The following is a 16495-nucleotide window of genomic DNA, read 5'->3' on the forward strand; positions in this document are numbered from 1 at the left end:
GTGTCAGGCCAAGGCCTCACTGGGGCTGTATCACATTTTCCCCAGAGCTTTGAGTTAAATTCCCGGCCCTGATGACTCTGAGCTACAGATGCACATCAGATCAGCACCTACAGGTGTGCTGTAGATCAGCAGGGAGGAGGAAGTGGAACCGAGGTGTCTGTTGTGTCTGTGTGTGCACACCCAGCAGGGAAGGTGCCAGACTTGAGGCAAACCATGCTGCACAAGAAATCCCTCAGCAGCCGCTGCGGTGCCTGCAGCTCCTGGCAGGGCAGCAATTAACAGCCACTGAAGCACCCAGAGAGACACCTCTGCTTTTTATTTTGAATTCTGAGCAAGGCCTCACCCCCCAGGGATATTCCCCACAAGGAAGAGTGGACAGATTTGCATGTACAGCTGTTTTTCTGACTGAATCCTGTGTCAGAGCTAGAGAGGGTGGCAGCAAAGGGTGAAGAAGACCTTCTGCTGATAATGAAACTTTGCTTTGCAGAATCTTTGCTGCACTCTAAGAAGGCTTTGCAGACATTAGAGAACTGGTGTTTCCCCGCTGCCTTGGAGGGTGAGGCACAGGGGGCTCCCCGGGCGCGGTTTCCCGGCGGTGGAGGCTCGGTCCCGGCTCCGGGGCACCGGGGGCGTGCAGGGGCTGTCACCGCGCTCTGGGCAGCCTGGACTTTCTGTCTGAGTCGCCGCTCGCCATGGCAGACCCAGCTCCGCTTTCAGGAACCAGCCACCAGATTCTCCATTTCAGCTGGCCCGGGGGAATTTGCGCCGCGGGGCTTTTCCTCAGCCCATTCCCCGTGCCCGCGGCCCGGGACAGCGCCGGTGCCCCGAGCAGGGGAAGCCCCGCTCCCTCCGGCCCCCGGGCGCGGCTCGGGCTCCCCGCTCCTCCCGCCGGAGCGAGGCAGCATCGCCGAAATCCAGGCGAGCCTCCCGGCCGCAGCTCCGGTACCGCGGTGAGCGCCCGCCCGGGGCCGCCGGGCTCAGGTACGGGAGAGGCGGGGATGGGGGAGGGATGGAGGGGAGCGGCAGGGATGCAGGGATGAGGGGAGAGATGGAGAGGAGAGGGACGGACGGAGGGATGGAGGGGAGCGGGCCCCGCTGCGGAGAACCGCCCGCGGCCCCCGGACCCTCGGGCCCGCTCCCCGAACCGCGGCCCGGGAGCGCCCGGAGGGCAGCGGGGTCTGCCCGGGCTCCGGCCGCTCCCCGAGCCCTGGGCCGGGACCCCCGGGCGGTGCCGGGCGAGCGGAGCCGGGGCTGGGCCAGCGGGCGGGGGCAGCCCCAGCAGCCCCCCGCGACACCTCCGGCTCCGTTCGGCTGTGTCAGCCGGCTCCGTGAGGGGCTCCGGCAGGTTGGGCGGTCACTGCGGAGCTCCCGCCCGGCTGCCTGCAGAGGCCACGGGAACCGGCTGAGGAAGGCCATGGAAAACCCTGGATGTTCCCAGAGCAGAGCCTCAAGCCCAGGGTGTGCCGTGCCCACCTCACGGCACTCACACCGCCAGCCCGGCCTGCCCACGGCAGCCTGGGCTCTTTGATTTTCACATTTCTTAGCGTGACTGCTGGTAACACTGACACAGGTTATGCTGTGTTAGTACTGTTATGGGAAAAATATAGCTTTATGAAGGGATTATTATAATCAAACCACACCAGTTCTCGGAGTGAAAACCTTCCTCGGACTTTCCAAGAGACTCCAAGAATCAGTTTTGGCTGCATTTCCAAAAATATCCCACCGCACAGGTCTCATTAAGCAAACCAAACTGAATGTGAATGACACCTTGGCACAGGTGGCTCTGGGTGTGCCTGGTCAGAGCACAGCATTAAGGGCTTGTGGACTTGGGATTTCCTTCGTCATTTCACCACAACTTTTGTGACTTCACGAAAGTCACTGTCAACACAGCAGCTGCTCAGTTTCTGTGCCTGTGAAGTGAAGTCACGAATTTTGGCTGCTGAGAATTGAATGTGGCTGGGGATTTTCTCTGCAGAAACAATCCCGTGTGATGAGAACTGATGGGACTCATCTTTCTACAAGCTAAAAACGCTTGAAAGAAATCCCCAACCCCCTCCTTTTAGGCCACTGTCTATTTTTGTGTTGTGTTTGAGGGAGATTTTCAAGGTGTTCAGTAATTTCCTGCCGGGTCAAACCCCACTGTGACATTTGGTCACGCTGTCACTGTCACTGTCACTGCAGACCCAGCGCTGGTACTGCTCAGGTTTGGGGCTGCTTCAGGCCTCTGGTACATCCTCTCACATCCAAGTGAGTGTGTGCACCTGGATTCCATCTCCTCTCCAACAGTGCTCGCTTCAGATGGCTGAGAACACCCCCAGGAGCCTGCAGGACACCCCGGGCTCTTCCCCTGATGAAAACGAGTTTCCCTTCGGGTACCCCACCAACATTTGTGAGGACGTGCCTGGTCAGAAGTTCCTGTGCAGTAACTGCAACAACATCCTGAAGCAAGCCCTGCAGACGCTGTGTGGGCACAGGTACTGCTCTGCCTGCCTCACCTGGATCGTCCGGTACGTGCTGGGCTGTGCCCTGAGCCCCAGGACTGCTCTCTGGTGGATTTTCCGTGCTGGAATGCAGGATGCTCCCTGCCTCCTCCTTGTTCCCACCATGGGAGTCTCTGGGGCCTGACAGAGTTTCCTACCTGTGACATAATCATTCTGATTTAACCTTGAAGAACTGGTCCAGGCCTTGGATGGAATCCTTCCATGGCACTTTGCAGTGCCATGGCACTTCTATCCCCTCTGATAAGGGATGTTATGGGGTTTTAGTAAATATGATGTCATATGTCTGTATCTGTCTGGGCAAAATAGGCGTTTTCTATGTTTTAAAAGACTTTTGTTTTCACCTTCTCTTTCTTGCTTGGAGTTTTTGAATCATTCATGGGATAAATAGCTTTCCATCTTTATTCCTCTTTATGGTTCAGGCTGCCCTTATTTTACTGAAATGCAGATTGGATTAATGGGCATAGTCTTGGTCTTAAAGAACAGAAGAGCAAAACTTTTTGGACATCAGTGTGTTCCAGAATTGGCCCTTTGGTGAACAAGGACTATGGATTCTGAGTGGAAATCACAATTTTCATGTTTTTATTTGTGTCAGTGCCTATATAGAGACCTCCTAAACTGCAGTGCAGCACTGGATTGTTATTTAATTTTTCTTTCTTTTCACCAGAAACAATAAAACTGCAATTTGCCAGAAATGTAAAGAGGAAGATCCCAACACTTTAGGTGAGGAAAGCCTATTGGCAGAAGAAAGGGTAAGTTGTAGTTCACAGATCATTAATTTATCATTAACCATTCTCTGTAGTCATCATTGGGCTGGAGTTCAGAAGGGAATAATATCAAATGTAATAGCAGCTGATAGTTACACATTTTGACTTAGGCTTTAATAACTTGGATTTCTCAGAGTTTTTGGTTTTAAAAAGTGTAATGGCAGCCTCAGGACTTTCCAGATCTAGGTTCTGCAATGTAAAATCCCAAACTCTTCCATATGATTAACTTTTTATTGTCTCAAAGTAACTGGTGCTTTCCTACTTGTAATAATATGTCTTAAATGTTACTTATTATCCTCAGCAAGTATTTTAATGGATTTTCCAGCCTTGTGGCTTCTTGTACCCTTCAAGCATGAAGCTGAACATAATAATTGATACAAAACTATGCCCTGGCAAATGTTTCATCTGTAATTTAATGGTGCAGATCTCTTCTTGTGTGATTTTCCAGGCAAATTGCTGTTCTCTTCTGGATCCCAAACACAAACTGGGCTGTAAGGCCCAGTCCCAGCTTGTCTTTTTCCCTCCTCTCTGATTACATGCAGGGATATCAACAGACACATCATTTGTCTAAATTTTTTAGGGGGAAATGAAAACGAATATGCAGAGGCATAAAAACCAAAGTTTAGGAAGCAGCAAAATAATGGATCTGCTGCTAATGCTGGACTTGGTAACATCCCAGGAAAAAACCAAAAAAAACAACGCCTCAGTTCTGCAATTCATTTCCCAGTAACAGATTTCCTGCACAAATAGGTGCAGCTGAACCCTTCTGAACGTGCTTTGACTGTCATTTGGGATTTCTCTGCTGTGGGGCTCTCCCTGAGTGAGCTGGGAATTTCTGCAGGCTGTGGGTGGGTGGTTGTGAGCAGCTCCTTTGCCTGCTGGGTGTCCACATGAAGCCAGGAAGGGAGGAGGATCTGCCAGTGTAGATCATTCCCAACAAATGCTGGGTAGATTTTCAGGAACTTTGAAATGTGGGCACAGTTTATAAATACTTTCCTGCCTCTGTTTGTAAAGCTTTCCCCTCCCAGTCCTTACTCTGCATTATTCCATGTGAAATCTTAATTTCTCTGCACTGTACTTACCTCCAGAGTGTCCAAAAAAATGCCTTTAAACTGTGTCAGGGCTTCTTCTTGCGCCTATTTTAGTGCAAAATGTAATATTAAAGTGTGCAGTATTTCATAATTACATAACAATTGTACAATTCCTCATGTTTAAATAACACAAAAATCTACGTAGTGCAAAGAACAAACCTCTCTCCCATCTGGTTCAGATTTTTTTTTAGCACACAGTGTCTGCTAAATGGAAACAGCCCAGATCTGAGCAGTGCACTCAGTGCAGAGACTCTCAAGTCCTCTCTGCAGCACATTTAGGAGGTGTTAATGAGCCCGATAATGAAATGCATTCATTAAGGGACCCCACAGTCAGGGTCCTGTCAGCACATTCGCTGCATGTGAAATATTTCAGGCTCCTGTGAAATGTAAAATTAGAGCTGTATTTATTTTCAGTAAATAAATGTCGTGTCAGATTATTTTTGAGTGCTAAGAAATAAATGTTTTAATAATTATTTGAGTTCCTACTATGCTCAGATTAACTTGCCAGGTCACAGGGTCTTATTCAATACAGTAAATTTAAAAAAAATTAAAGATTTATCAAGGTGTGTATTTCTGCCACCCTATTCCTATTCCAAGGATACATCCAGAAGTACTTTCTCACCAATGTTTTTTTTTTCCTTACTTTGTTTTCTTTCCAGGCTTTTGGTGATGCTGCCATTAATAAAGAGATTTCTGAACTCAGAGTCCACTGTGTGACCCTTGGGTGCAGCTGGTCTGGTATCATGAAAGATTTTGAAGTATGTTTAAAGAGAGTTTATTCAGATTAATATGGAATGGGGACAGAGAGGCAGTGAAACCAGGATATCAGCAGACACAAATTCATGCAATTAATTAGAATCAGTGTCAGTACTGTGATTTATACCAACGTTTTTGTCTAAAAATGTGCCATTAATCTATGGAAGGTTAAATCCCCATGGCAGGGGATTGGGGCTGGATGATCTTTAAGGTCCCTTCCAACCCAAATAATTCTGTGGTTCTGTGATTAACTTTGGTAGGGCTTTGACCAAATCCAGAACATCTTGAATGAAGTTCACATCGCACAAATTTACATCAACTTGATATTTTTTTCCAGTGGTTTCCTTATCATTTTAAGTGCAAGGCTGCTACAAGCAGGTTGTGACAGGGCAGAGTCACTGTTCAGGCAATGTCCTTGGTGTGTTTTATAGGAGAAATAATTCCCTCCTGTGTCTGTGTATTGATTGTATTCATCATTCTTCGCAGGCTGATCTGAAATGCCTCAATTAAAATATTTAAGTGGTCAAGATTTGTGAATCTGCCATGCAAATCTGAGTAATAATACAAGGGAGAAAGCTGGGAGCAGGATCATGTTTTCAAACAAAAGCCCTAAGAGAGACTGTTTAAGGGAGACCTCATGTTTGAATTTACCAAATGTTGTTTGGTTTTGGGTTTGAGATTTTTAAAAATGAATAATTAACAGAAAAAGCCCCAGTAAAGTTGGTGAATTTTTCACCAGTAATCTCAGTAACTTTGTGCAGTGGGACTTTACCCCAGCTTAGAAGAAATGCAGATCAGAGCCCTGGGCTGCCAGAACAGAGACTATTTATAGATAAAAAGGAATCATCACTTTACATGTTGCTTTATAACTTTTTACTTCCAGGAGCATCAGAGTTTATGTGAATATGCTTTGATCCCTTGTCACACTGGCTGTGGGCACGTGGTGATGAGAAGGAAGCTGGCAGATCACTTGGAAAATGGATGTGTCAATAATGTGACAGTGTGTCAGCAGTGCCAGCGCAGCCTGGCCAGCTCTGAATTCCAGGTAAGAACATTTCTCTCTCAAATAAAAGCTTTCTATTGATGGTGTCAATAATCTGTGATGCCATTTTTCCATCCTGATTTCATTGCACTCGGGGAATATTTAATTTTCCTGAGTTTGATCATTTTTCCACACAAGTGTTGGAGGGAAAAATGGATGTGATAATGTGCTGGTGATGTGACAAAGTACCCATGTGCTCCCCTGGGCTCGGGCAGCCCAGGTTTCAGCTCCTGGCTCAAAATGTGCCCTGGTGTGAGGTAAGAGAAAAACAGAAAAGCACAGACACTGGCAGGGAAGGGATCTTGAAAGTGGCTGAAGCTTATTCATACTAAAGCTACCCACAAATGTGTAGGGCAGGATTCTGTCAGATATTATTTCTATTAGATCTGATCAGACATAAACCTCCAAATTATCAGCAGTGTCCATAGACCAGGTAGATCTCACTCTGAATCTGCCACAAATATCTCAGTGCCCATTCAAACAGGGTTGCTTTATAATTTTTTTATGCTATTTGCTCAAAGCAATGAATATTGTTCCCTCCAGATGATTTCAAGAGAGCAATAATGGTAAATAAGGCATGGTGATTAAAGATCCACGTGACAGGAGGGCTGTGGGTATTTCAGAGATGTAAATAGTTCTGGGTAGCTCTGTGTGTCCAAAGTGTCACAAATCGGTGCCTTTCCAAATAGTGAGCTGAGAGATTTATATGGAATTACGAGACTCAGGTGCTCTGCTCAAATCTGCTCCTTGGGAAGCTTCTGCTTGTGCTCTCCATCCTTTACCAACCTGCAGAGAGAGGAGAACCTGGACCCAGGCACATCCTGGTGGTGCTAAACCCAGCCTTTCCCAAAACTCTGAATACCAGAAGGTGGCAACACTAAATCCCTTCTGTGAGTGCAGGAGGGGGAAAGCTGAGCTCTCTGCTCAGGGCTCTCCACAGCTCCAGGGCTGTTTTCCTCCCACTCACTCCACTCAGCTACCACCTAATTCATATTTTGGTTAGGAAACCTTGGCAACCGAGCAGGGGGTTGGCCTTGAGGTGTGGCTTTTTTATCTGCCTCCTTCAGGATGTGTAGAATTCTGGTTACATGATCTGCTTTAATAAGTCCCAAATTTTGATTATTTGTGGGTATTTTATGGGTTTACAACCCTCTGGGAGAAAATAGTAAATTTTGGGTGCTGCTCTTGCTCTCTTCATCTTATTCAGTCAGTTTTAGGTATTTTGATTTTTCGCATTTCTCTATTTTTAAATAAACTTCTCTCCTCTGAAGGGCAGTGCCTCTCCCCCTCAAGAAATGGGTGATCTGAAGAAGTAAAAGAGCAGAAATTAATAAAATCACTGGCAAGATAAAGAGTGTTTAAAAAAGGAGTTAGAGATCGAGAAAAACCCGTGGCTGCATTTCTGAGAATCGAAAGGGAAACCTCAGAGCTGGTGTGCAAAGGAGTTTGTGAAGATTAAAGCCACCCCCTCTGAAGAGTGTGAAGGGAAGGCTGACAGCTGCTGTGTTAAATACAGATATTACAGAGCAGTGGCAGGGGGATCTCTTCACCCCTCCTGGAGGCAGAAATGGCAGGAAGCCTCCTGGGAGTGCTGATGTATTTTGCTTTAGCACATCATGGTGGAGAATTTGGGTTCCAGCCTCCAAAAATATTCATAAGCAGGATGCAGGAAGGGTCTGCACGTTGAGCAAAGTGTATGGAGTCAATGCAAGAAGAGTTTATATTTGAATTATATTCGAATTTGAATTTATATTGGAGTTTCCTGTGCTGTAACCTGTTTATGTTCATATATATATATCTGTATATATTTGAATTTCCCGTTCTGCTGGTCATTGTTGTTTCCTGTTCTGTAACCCTCAGCTTGTCACTGCATGTGAGGTACACGTTTTTGTGTGTTCACATAACTTTGGTTTGAACCTGGCAACACCTGCACGTTGCCAATCTTGTATCCAATATCCCAGGGTGACCTTCAATTTGACAATTAAGGAAGGTGCTGCATGTTTTCCTTCTTGTTTTAATGACAGGAGCATTCATGTGAAGGCAGTTTGTGCAAGGAACAAAAACCTGTGCAAGCAGAAACAGCATCAAAGGAAAAGGTGGGTGAAAGATGAGTGAGTGCAATGCGGCTTTATTCCAATTAATAAAATTATCATTTGTTCATTTAAGTTCAACGAACACCTGAGAACATCTTCAGATCCAGCAGTTGTATCTGGCTGCTCTTTACGTCCCAGCAAAGCCCTGCTGGCTGCCTCATCTTCCCTGCTCCCACAGTTACCTTCCCTACATTTTCTTCTCAATTAATCCTGTGAAATGAGCAAATCTTTGTTTCCTCTCATGCCTTGAGTGAGTCACATGAGCAGGAGTGTGCTGTACAGCAGTGTATCTACAGCATCTTCTTTATGAGAAGTTGTTAAATTGTGTTCTGTCATGATGGGGCCTGTGAGATGGACACATCACTGCCAGGCTGTGTGCAGGAAACTTATCATCAACCGCACTCTTATTGATTTACCATCAATTTTCAAAGCTGGCTGGGCACTGGGAGCTGTGGAATTGCCTTGACTTGAATTAATCTGATTTATGACTGCTGGGTTTGTGGCTTAGGTATTTTGTAGGGAAATAAGAGAATTAATTTCAATTGGTTTTGATTATTTCCTCTGCATTTTTGTTTCTCAACAGAGCCACTCTGCATCCTCAGCCAGCAAGGATGGGTGTTGTTTTTCTGAAGTTGGCTGTGCATTTAGGGTGAGTGAAACATTCCCTTCAGGAATGTTCTACCCTGCTTTGGCCATTCCCTTCAGGGAAGCATCTCTTAAAGCAGAGTCAGCCCTGCTGATGCCAGGTGATGGAGCTGCACCTGCTCCTCGCAGTTTTTCCATCTCCCAAGGAGCTGCAGCATTGCTGGGTTTGGCCCCAGGCCAGTTGGGTTGGTCATGGAGGGTGCACTGACAGCATTGTCTCTTCCAGGGAAGCAAAGAGAAGCTAAAGGAGCACGAGAAGTCCTCAGTGGGGGCCCACATGCTGCTCCTGCTGCAGCACATCAGGCAGCTGCAGGGAACCTTGTGCTCTGCTGCCAGAGCTGCACAGGGCTTCACCCCACAGCCACAGCTGGACTTGAGGAGCTTGGGAAAAAGCATCTCTGACCTGCAGATCCCAGCAGGGCTGGAATTCAGCAGGGATCCAGAAGTGGACTGTTTCCCTGGATCCTCTGTTCCTGAAGATGAGTCTGTCCTGCAGCAGCTCATGAGGGAGAAGGTGATTTCTGAGCTGGAAAATAAACTGCACGTCTTTGAGAACATTGTGGCAGTGCTCAATAAGGAGGTGGAGAGCTCTAATTTGGAAATCCTGGCCTTCAGGAGACAGAGTGAACTGGACCAGAACATAATACGGAGCCTTGAACTGAAGGTAAAAAATTACAGCAAGGATTGTCTGTGTGCTTGTTCTCCAGACAACAAATACTAGCACAAGCCAGGGAGAGCTGGGGTAGGGATCAGAACGGGAGTTTGAGCTGTGAAGGGTTCAGATCCGGACACATATTCATATTTTGTTGTTTGATACATTCTCAAACGTGGATCTCTAATATTTGTTCTCTAAATCCACGTTTAGGTAGTGAGGTATTCCTGGGAGTTTTGAGTGTCAGAGTTTGCCATGATCAGGCTGTGAGCAGGCAGGAGAGCTGTTTAATTGCCTGATCCTCTCCCAGCAGCATTTTGCCTGGAGGCCCAAACAACATCTCTGTGTATGTTTTGACATAATGCTGTCACTTAGAAAGGAATCAAAGCAGAACTTCCAGAACATGAGGATTCCAGAAGAATTCAGCCACCCCTGCAGCACAGCCTGGAGCAGGGGGTGACCGAGGACTGGTTTTTTTGCCCAGATTTCGGAGTTGCACCGGTGCCTGACGCAAAAGGACGCGGGCCTGAGCAGCCTGCACAAGAGCCTGGTGTTCTCTGAGCAAGCCTCCTACGATGGGATCTTCCTCTGGAAAATCACAGATGTTGGCAGGAAGCTCCAGGACTCTGTGACTGGCAGGACAGTCAGTTTCTACTCCCCAGGTAAAGCACAAGATGGAGATGTGTGTTCACAAACCCCCCCATTTCTCCAGAACTCTTCTTTCTGCTCGTGTCGGCAGGAGGATCTTTAAAACAGCTCCTTAAACCAAGATGCTGTTTATGCAGAGATCTGTAATCCAGGGCTCTGGGATGTGCTTTTCCAGAGGGCTGTGCTCTAATTTGGGCTCTCACCCTGCACTTTGCCCTCCAGCAGAGCTGCTTGCAGTGGATCCATCGCTCCCAGCCCTCAGCTCGGTGCCTGCTGGCACCACACGGTGCAGCTCTTTCCACGTGGGGACTAATTGGATTAGGTACAGTCCACTTGTGTGGCTAATAACAGGTAATTTTCACCAAGGTTTGAGGCACTAAAAGGATTCCAACCACTGGGTTTTCATTGCTTGTAATCCCCAGGGAGTGCTGATTTGTCTGTTCTCCTTTCTGTGAGAGCAAGCCACGCCACAGTTTTCCCATATGCCAGAACACACATTATGCCTTTTATCCCCCCAAAAAACAGCTTTACTAATGAAAAGTTCTGATTTTCAGCTTTCTACACTGCAAAATATGGCTACAAGGTGTGTCTGAGGGTGTACCTGAACGGGGATGGCACAGGGACAGGAACCCACATGTCCCTGTTCTTCGTTATCATGAAAGGAGACTACGACGCTTTGCTCCCATGGCCTTTCAGGCACAAGGTAAGAAGGGAAACCTTTCCATATCTGATCCCAGCCAAAATTCAACACAAGGTGACTTTCTCTGGAGTTTTGTGGAAGTTGAGTGCTTTTCCACAACCCTTCCCAAAGGTGAGGAGCTACCCTGCAGCCCTGGGTAATAAGTTGTCTCTGACTGGAGTCCCTCGTGGGGAAAGCTGCTCCTGCTGATATTCCAGACTTTGCCAGGCAGGATTTTCAGGCACCAGAACGTGGTGTTTGGGTTGTTCCAACCTGTGTCCACCTGGGCTAAAGCCAGACACACATCTTCTCCTGGCTCTTGCTAAACACAGGTAGCATCAGTTTAGGAGGGAATTATTATTTGCTGAAGGCATCAGTAGGGTGAGGGTTCCACTTACAGAGGTGCCACAGATGTCTGAGGTAATCCTGGTCTTGTTTTTAACCCTAAGTGTGACCTGATAATGGCAGCAATGGTTAAAAGCAGTGAAAAAAGCAGGGCCTGATCTCTGCTCTGGCATTTTGTGGAGTAATAATTCTGTAAGTCTTTCCTATAAACAGTTTTACTGCCAGTTAGCAGCCAAAAAATAGAAATCAAAGTTCCCAATCCTCACTGTATTTAAAGATTATTACAGATATTTCATACTTCAAGCTATAGAACTGTGAGTTAGTAAAAGGGATAATGAGCTGGGGAGATTCTATACTGATATTTAGGTTGTGTCTTTTCCATATTTGTACATGGGCAACTGAGCTGTTTCTTCTGATTCCAAACCACAATAACAGAATAAATGTAATGACTGTAACCAAACCCAGGGGCTGTTTGTCAGGAGAGACAGAGGAAAAAAGCTTTTGGACTGTACAGTTCTCTACCAAGGGATAATTCCTTACTTGATTTAATTTAATTTTGTTTTATGGGTAGCAAAGTTTTAAAAACTTCATCTGGGAGTTCACATGAACTGACCTTGCAGGTTGGAAACATTCGTTACAGTGTGTATTTAATTACCAGAGGAGCATCCAGCTGCTTTTGCTGCACTTCTGTCCCTGCTTGGTTTGTTTTTCACTCCAGTAACTCCTCATTGCCACGTTCTGTTTTTCAGGTGACATTTATGTTGCTTGACCAAAATAACAGGGAACATGTAATCGATGCCTTTCGCCCAGACCTGACTTCTGCTTCCTTCCAGAGGCCGGTGAATGACATGAATGTGGCCAGTGGCTGCCCCATGTTCCTGCCCTTGTCCAAACTGCAGTCCCCCAAACACGCCTACGTGAAGGAGGACACGCTTTTCCTCAAGTGCATCGTAGAAACCAATTAGCAAATCCTGAAATATGCTTGGCTGGGGAAGTCACTTGCTGGATGTCAGTAGATTATGAGGAAAAAGGCATCCCTTTGAGCCCTTGTGTTAGTTTGTGTGTGCAGAAAATCCCCAGAGCCTGTGCCTGCACCCCCTGAGCCCGCTGGAGATGTCCCAGCGCAGCAGCTGCTGGGATTATTTCACCAAACCAGACAATTCTCGTGGTTTGGGTGTCACTCACATCCCCCCACACTGCTGGGGAAGGGGCTGCTCCTGCTCACAGCTGGCCCAGCTGTGGCTGCACTTCTGCTGGGCAGGGACTGGGCTGAATTCCCTGCCCAGGGAGGGGCTGTGGGTGCAGGTGAGGGATTGGGGCTGAATTCCCTGCCCAGGGAGGGGCTGTGGGTGCAGGTAAGGGATTTGGGCTGAATTCCCTGCCCAGGGAGGGGCTGTGGGGGCAGGTGAGGGATTTGGGCTGAATTCCCTGGGTCTGTGGGTGCAGGTGAGGCTGAGCTGCCCCATCTTCGGGCAGTTCCCAGCCAGGGCAGCTCCTTTCCCGGGAGCTTTGGGGTGAGCCTGCAGTGGCTGGCAGCCCCAGGTGGAGCCTTGGCTGCTCTCCAGGAGGAAGAGGAGCAGATTCCTCCCTCCAGGCCCGGGTCAGGTGTCTCTGTGCTTCCCCATGACCTTGGAAGCCCAGAGCTGTGGCCAGAGCTGCAGTCCCTGACCCCAGGGATTTATTTCTTGCTATTTATTCCAGACCTCTATTGACGAGCTCTGTGAGGAGATGTTGTGTTGCATCAGCAGACAGGGCCTGGGTTACACTGTGCCTTGGGGGAATTACCTCTGGGATTTCCAAAGGAGCCCTTGGATGTGGATACAGAGCTCTGGGAAGGCCCCCTCAGTGCTCTGTTTCAGTGTCCAGTCACTTCTTGGACCTTCAAGGCAGATGACTTATTAGAAATTATTATTTTTTGGTTTTTTGCTTAATCTGCCTTGATGTTTAAGGGATTTTTTTTGCATGCTAAAATACAAGTAACTGCTAGAAATTGTTTTATTCTTTTTGGGTCTTCTAATAGAGGGAAGGAATTAATTTTTTTTTTTTTAATAAGTGCAAGAAGCCTGGGATTATCTGTATGTGTGCAGAATCTCTCACTTCTGTCTTGGCAACAGCCTTTAAAATAATTAGTTGTGATGAAGCATCACATTTCAAAAACACCCACCCCATAAACAAATATTCATCAAAACTTGCTTGGGAAGGAACTGGATGTTCTGTGTGTCTTTTCCTCTATTCCATCTTTCAAATGTTCTTTCAGGGACACAAAGTGATTTTCCCAGCAATGTGCCAGCCCCTGTCACCACACTGGAGTAATTTACCTAAATATATTATGCTTTTCCTGTCTGTATCACTTTGACAAGTGCTGTATTTATTACAATCATTCCTATTTTCTTACAATTTTATTTATTTCCGAAATAAAGCTCACTAACTTAAGAAAGGCTTGGTGTTGTTTTTGCTGTCAGATAGGGAATTGAGCAGCTTGGAGATGGGGGCTTGTTATAGAAAGAGCTGAGCTGTGCTGCATTACCCTTCCTTGCTTTTTTCTTTCCTTTCTGGGGAAAGGAAGCTCCTTTCTGGAGCTGCAGAAATGCCCAGAACAGCTCTGTGTCCATTTCCCTCAAATCTGCCTGCTGGGAGAGCACTTAAAGGCTCTTCAACAGAGCCCAAGAGAGAGCTCAGTTTAAAAATAAAGACGGATATGGATCAAATCCCCACTAAATAAACAAACAGCCACGAAAACTGTGCCCAGCGCTCCTTTCAAAGGCACAGCTGGCAGAAAGCAGCGGAATCTCACATTGATCCGCTCGGATTGTGATCGCAGCCTCCCCTCGGAGCCAGGGCTCCCTTCCGAGGGCGTTTCCATCCTTGGGAAGGGCTCCGGGAGTTTTCCCTGCGAGGCTCGGCCGGAGCCGGAGGAATCCACGGAGCCGCTCCAGGAGTGGGGTCAGCTCCCAGCCCGGCTCTTCCTGGAACTGCCTCCTGATTTTCGTCTCCCAGACCTTCGCCACAAAAGCATCTCGATATGGAGCTGGCTGACACTTGAAAGGGCTGGAATTGGAGAGATATCGAGAGCTCTCTGATCCAGCAAGACATTGCTGTATGATTTTTTCATTATTATTTATTATTTATTATTTTTTTTTGGTCTGGATCAAATCAAAAGATTCAGAAAAATCACGGAGAGTTTGAAGGAGTTAAATCAGCAACATTTGCTCTGCGTTTAATGGCCAGGTTGGCAAAGAGTCAAAATTCTCCTACAGCTATGATGGTCTGAAATAATCAAGGACAAGGTTTGGAGGGAAAATTGTTTTTTTCTTTTTTCCTTTTTTTTTTTTTTTTTTTTTTTAATGGACTAATAAATCTGGGTGGGGGGGGAAAAAAAACAGACAAACTTTTGGCTTATAAGCCCTGGTTCAGGACAGGGAAAGAGCTCAAACTGCACACGGTGGCTTGAAGTGGTTGTGTTGGTGGCTCAGGTGGCTTCAGTGAAGAGCTGGTCGGGTCGAGACCCTCAGAGCAAAGGGAAGAGAGAGGGAAGGAGCAATTTGTGGGAGCCACTTGTAGAGCCAGGGATGTGTCCGATGGAAGTGGCTCCTCCTCTGGAAGTGGCTCTTGGGACCGCTCCGGCTCGCCCAGCCCCGCCGGGAGGCTCCGGGGCCAGCGAGAGCGCTCCCGCAGATCCGATCTCTCCAGGCCTGGAGCTCCCAGGCAGCTCCGTGTTTGGGTTTCCATTCAATATTCCTCGGCTTCGGTCTCCAAGGCTACACGCCAACATCCAACCCCTCCTCCCACTCCTGTTTTCAAAGAAAGAAAAACACTGTGAAAAGAGGCTGCAACGATTTCTGGGCAGTTTTCAAAGCCGAGAGGCAGCGCTGGGAGCTGCTCTCCCCGCACGCTCCGCGGGCTCTGATCCAGCCTGGGCCGTGATTCCCCGGCTTCTCCATCCTCAGGATGCAGGAAAGCACCCCCAGCTCGGCAAGCGCAGGGTATGGGGGAGCAATTACAAGTTTTTAAGGAAAAGATGGGAGTTTGGAGTAGTTAACTACGCGGAGCTTCATTCAAATCTTTCTGCAAAAGCTGGTTTTGTTTGGGAAATCCATAGCGGGGAAGGAGCTGGGGGCTCCTGAGCTGGCCCCACTCCCTGGAGGAGCGTGTGGGGCTGCTGCCCTCAGCTTTGAGAGCTTTGGGGGCTCTCGTTCATTTCTCTTCCCTTGCTTAGGGAATAATCTGCTTTTAGCGGCCGGACACTGCCCTGTTCCAGCACGGACAGCAGGGCAGCCCTGGGTGCCGAACCAGTGTCCAGCTGCTCCAGGTGCTGTCACAGCCACGATCCCACAGTGCCAAAGAAATGGGAGATCCAGGGGACAGCTGGGTGGGTGTGCAGGGGAGGAAGAGAAGGGTGAAGAGAAGGAAAAAGAGAAGGAGCAAGGAAGATGAGGAGGAAGAAGAGGAGGGCAGCACCCAGTAGCTCTCTGCAGTGAGATCTGACACCAGGCTTGCTGGATGCTGTGACAGAAGCACCTGCAAATAAACCAGAGTTAAATCTGCTTTCTGCTGCTGTAATTATATCGCTTCATTCCGGCTAGAAAATATAGGATAAATCTCAAATTCTGTGGTTTTTTTTTTTTAATTTATTTTTGTTTGAGACTTTTGTCCCAGCGCAATGTTCCCGTGCTCTCTGTGCGTGAGGAAGGGTTTCAGTCAGGTTCTCCCTGCCTACACCCCCGGTGAACTCGATCCAGCGTTTGATTTCCGTGTCACACCACCCGCATTCCTGCGGCGAGCAACCAGCACGCAGCAAACATCCACCCCGGGGGCCGGGAGGAGGGTGGCTCTGCCCGGTCCCCTCGGGGACAGGCTGGGACAGGAGCGCTGGCCCGGGAGCTCAGCAATCCCCGGCATCTCGGGCAAACGCAGCAGCCCCAGGGCACGGAGCGGGGTTTCTCCGAGGGTTTTGGGCAGGGTTATTTTAGTCCTGAGCTGACTCACACTTATCCCGTTGTGACTCACGGGGGGCCCGGGGCCGGTTAGGGATGTGGCTCGGCACGGCACACTTGGCACACTTGGCACACTTGGCACACTTGGCACACGCGGCTTTCCCCACTCAGCCCCTCACAGGGAGCGGCCGTGCAGGACCCGAGGCTCTGGGAATCGCTTTTCCCGTCCCCTCCGCAGGTGCAGCATCACCGGGAGCGTCCTGGCACCAATTTTTATGGGAAAGTTTGATGAAATAAAAGATTCCCAAGGGTCGGGTGTTGAAAGGAAGGCTCAGCCAGTGCCGT

At 48.1% G+C, this 16495-nt stretch overlaps 1 protein-coding gene across 4 annotated transcripts; it reads left to right on the plus strand.

The window, feature by feature from the left end:
* The first annotated feature begins 887 nt into the window (after positions 1–887).
* On the plus strand, positions 888–13580 carry TRAF1 (TNF receptor associated factor 1). Of its 4 annotated transcripts, none has more exons than XM_014257968.2 (11): positions 888–981; positions 2287–2507; positions 3166–3250; positions 5016–5114; positions 5996–6157; positions 8179–8250; positions 8831–8896; positions 9119–9556; positions 10029–10206; positions 10747–10895; positions 11966–13580. In XM_014257968.2, exons 2-11 carry the CDS (start codon positions 2299–2301, stop codon positions 12179–12181), a joined length of 1674 nt encoding a protein of 557 aa, XP_014113443.2. In that variant the 5' UTR covers positions 888–981; positions 2287–2298; the 3' UTR covers positions 12182–13580. The 4 variants fall into 4 exon arrangements, with proteins under 4 accessions (XP_014113443.2, XP_014113444.2, XP_087921910.1 ...); XM_014257969.2 differs by having other exon boundaries at positions 12050–13580; XM_088065784.1 differs by having other exon boundaries at positions 2287–2474.
* Positions 13581–16495: the final 2915 nt, after the last annotated feature.

Source organism: Pseudopodoces humilis, chromosome 22 (genome assembly GCF_049639895.1).
Source record: "Pseudopodoces humilis isolate 2021_Gansu_Grassland_sample_001 chromosome 22, ASM4963989v1, whole genome shotgun sequence".
In the NCBI taxonomy this organism is placed as follows: Eukaryota; Metazoa; Chordata; class Aves; order Passeriformes; family Paridae; genus Pseudopodoces; species Pseudopodoces humilis.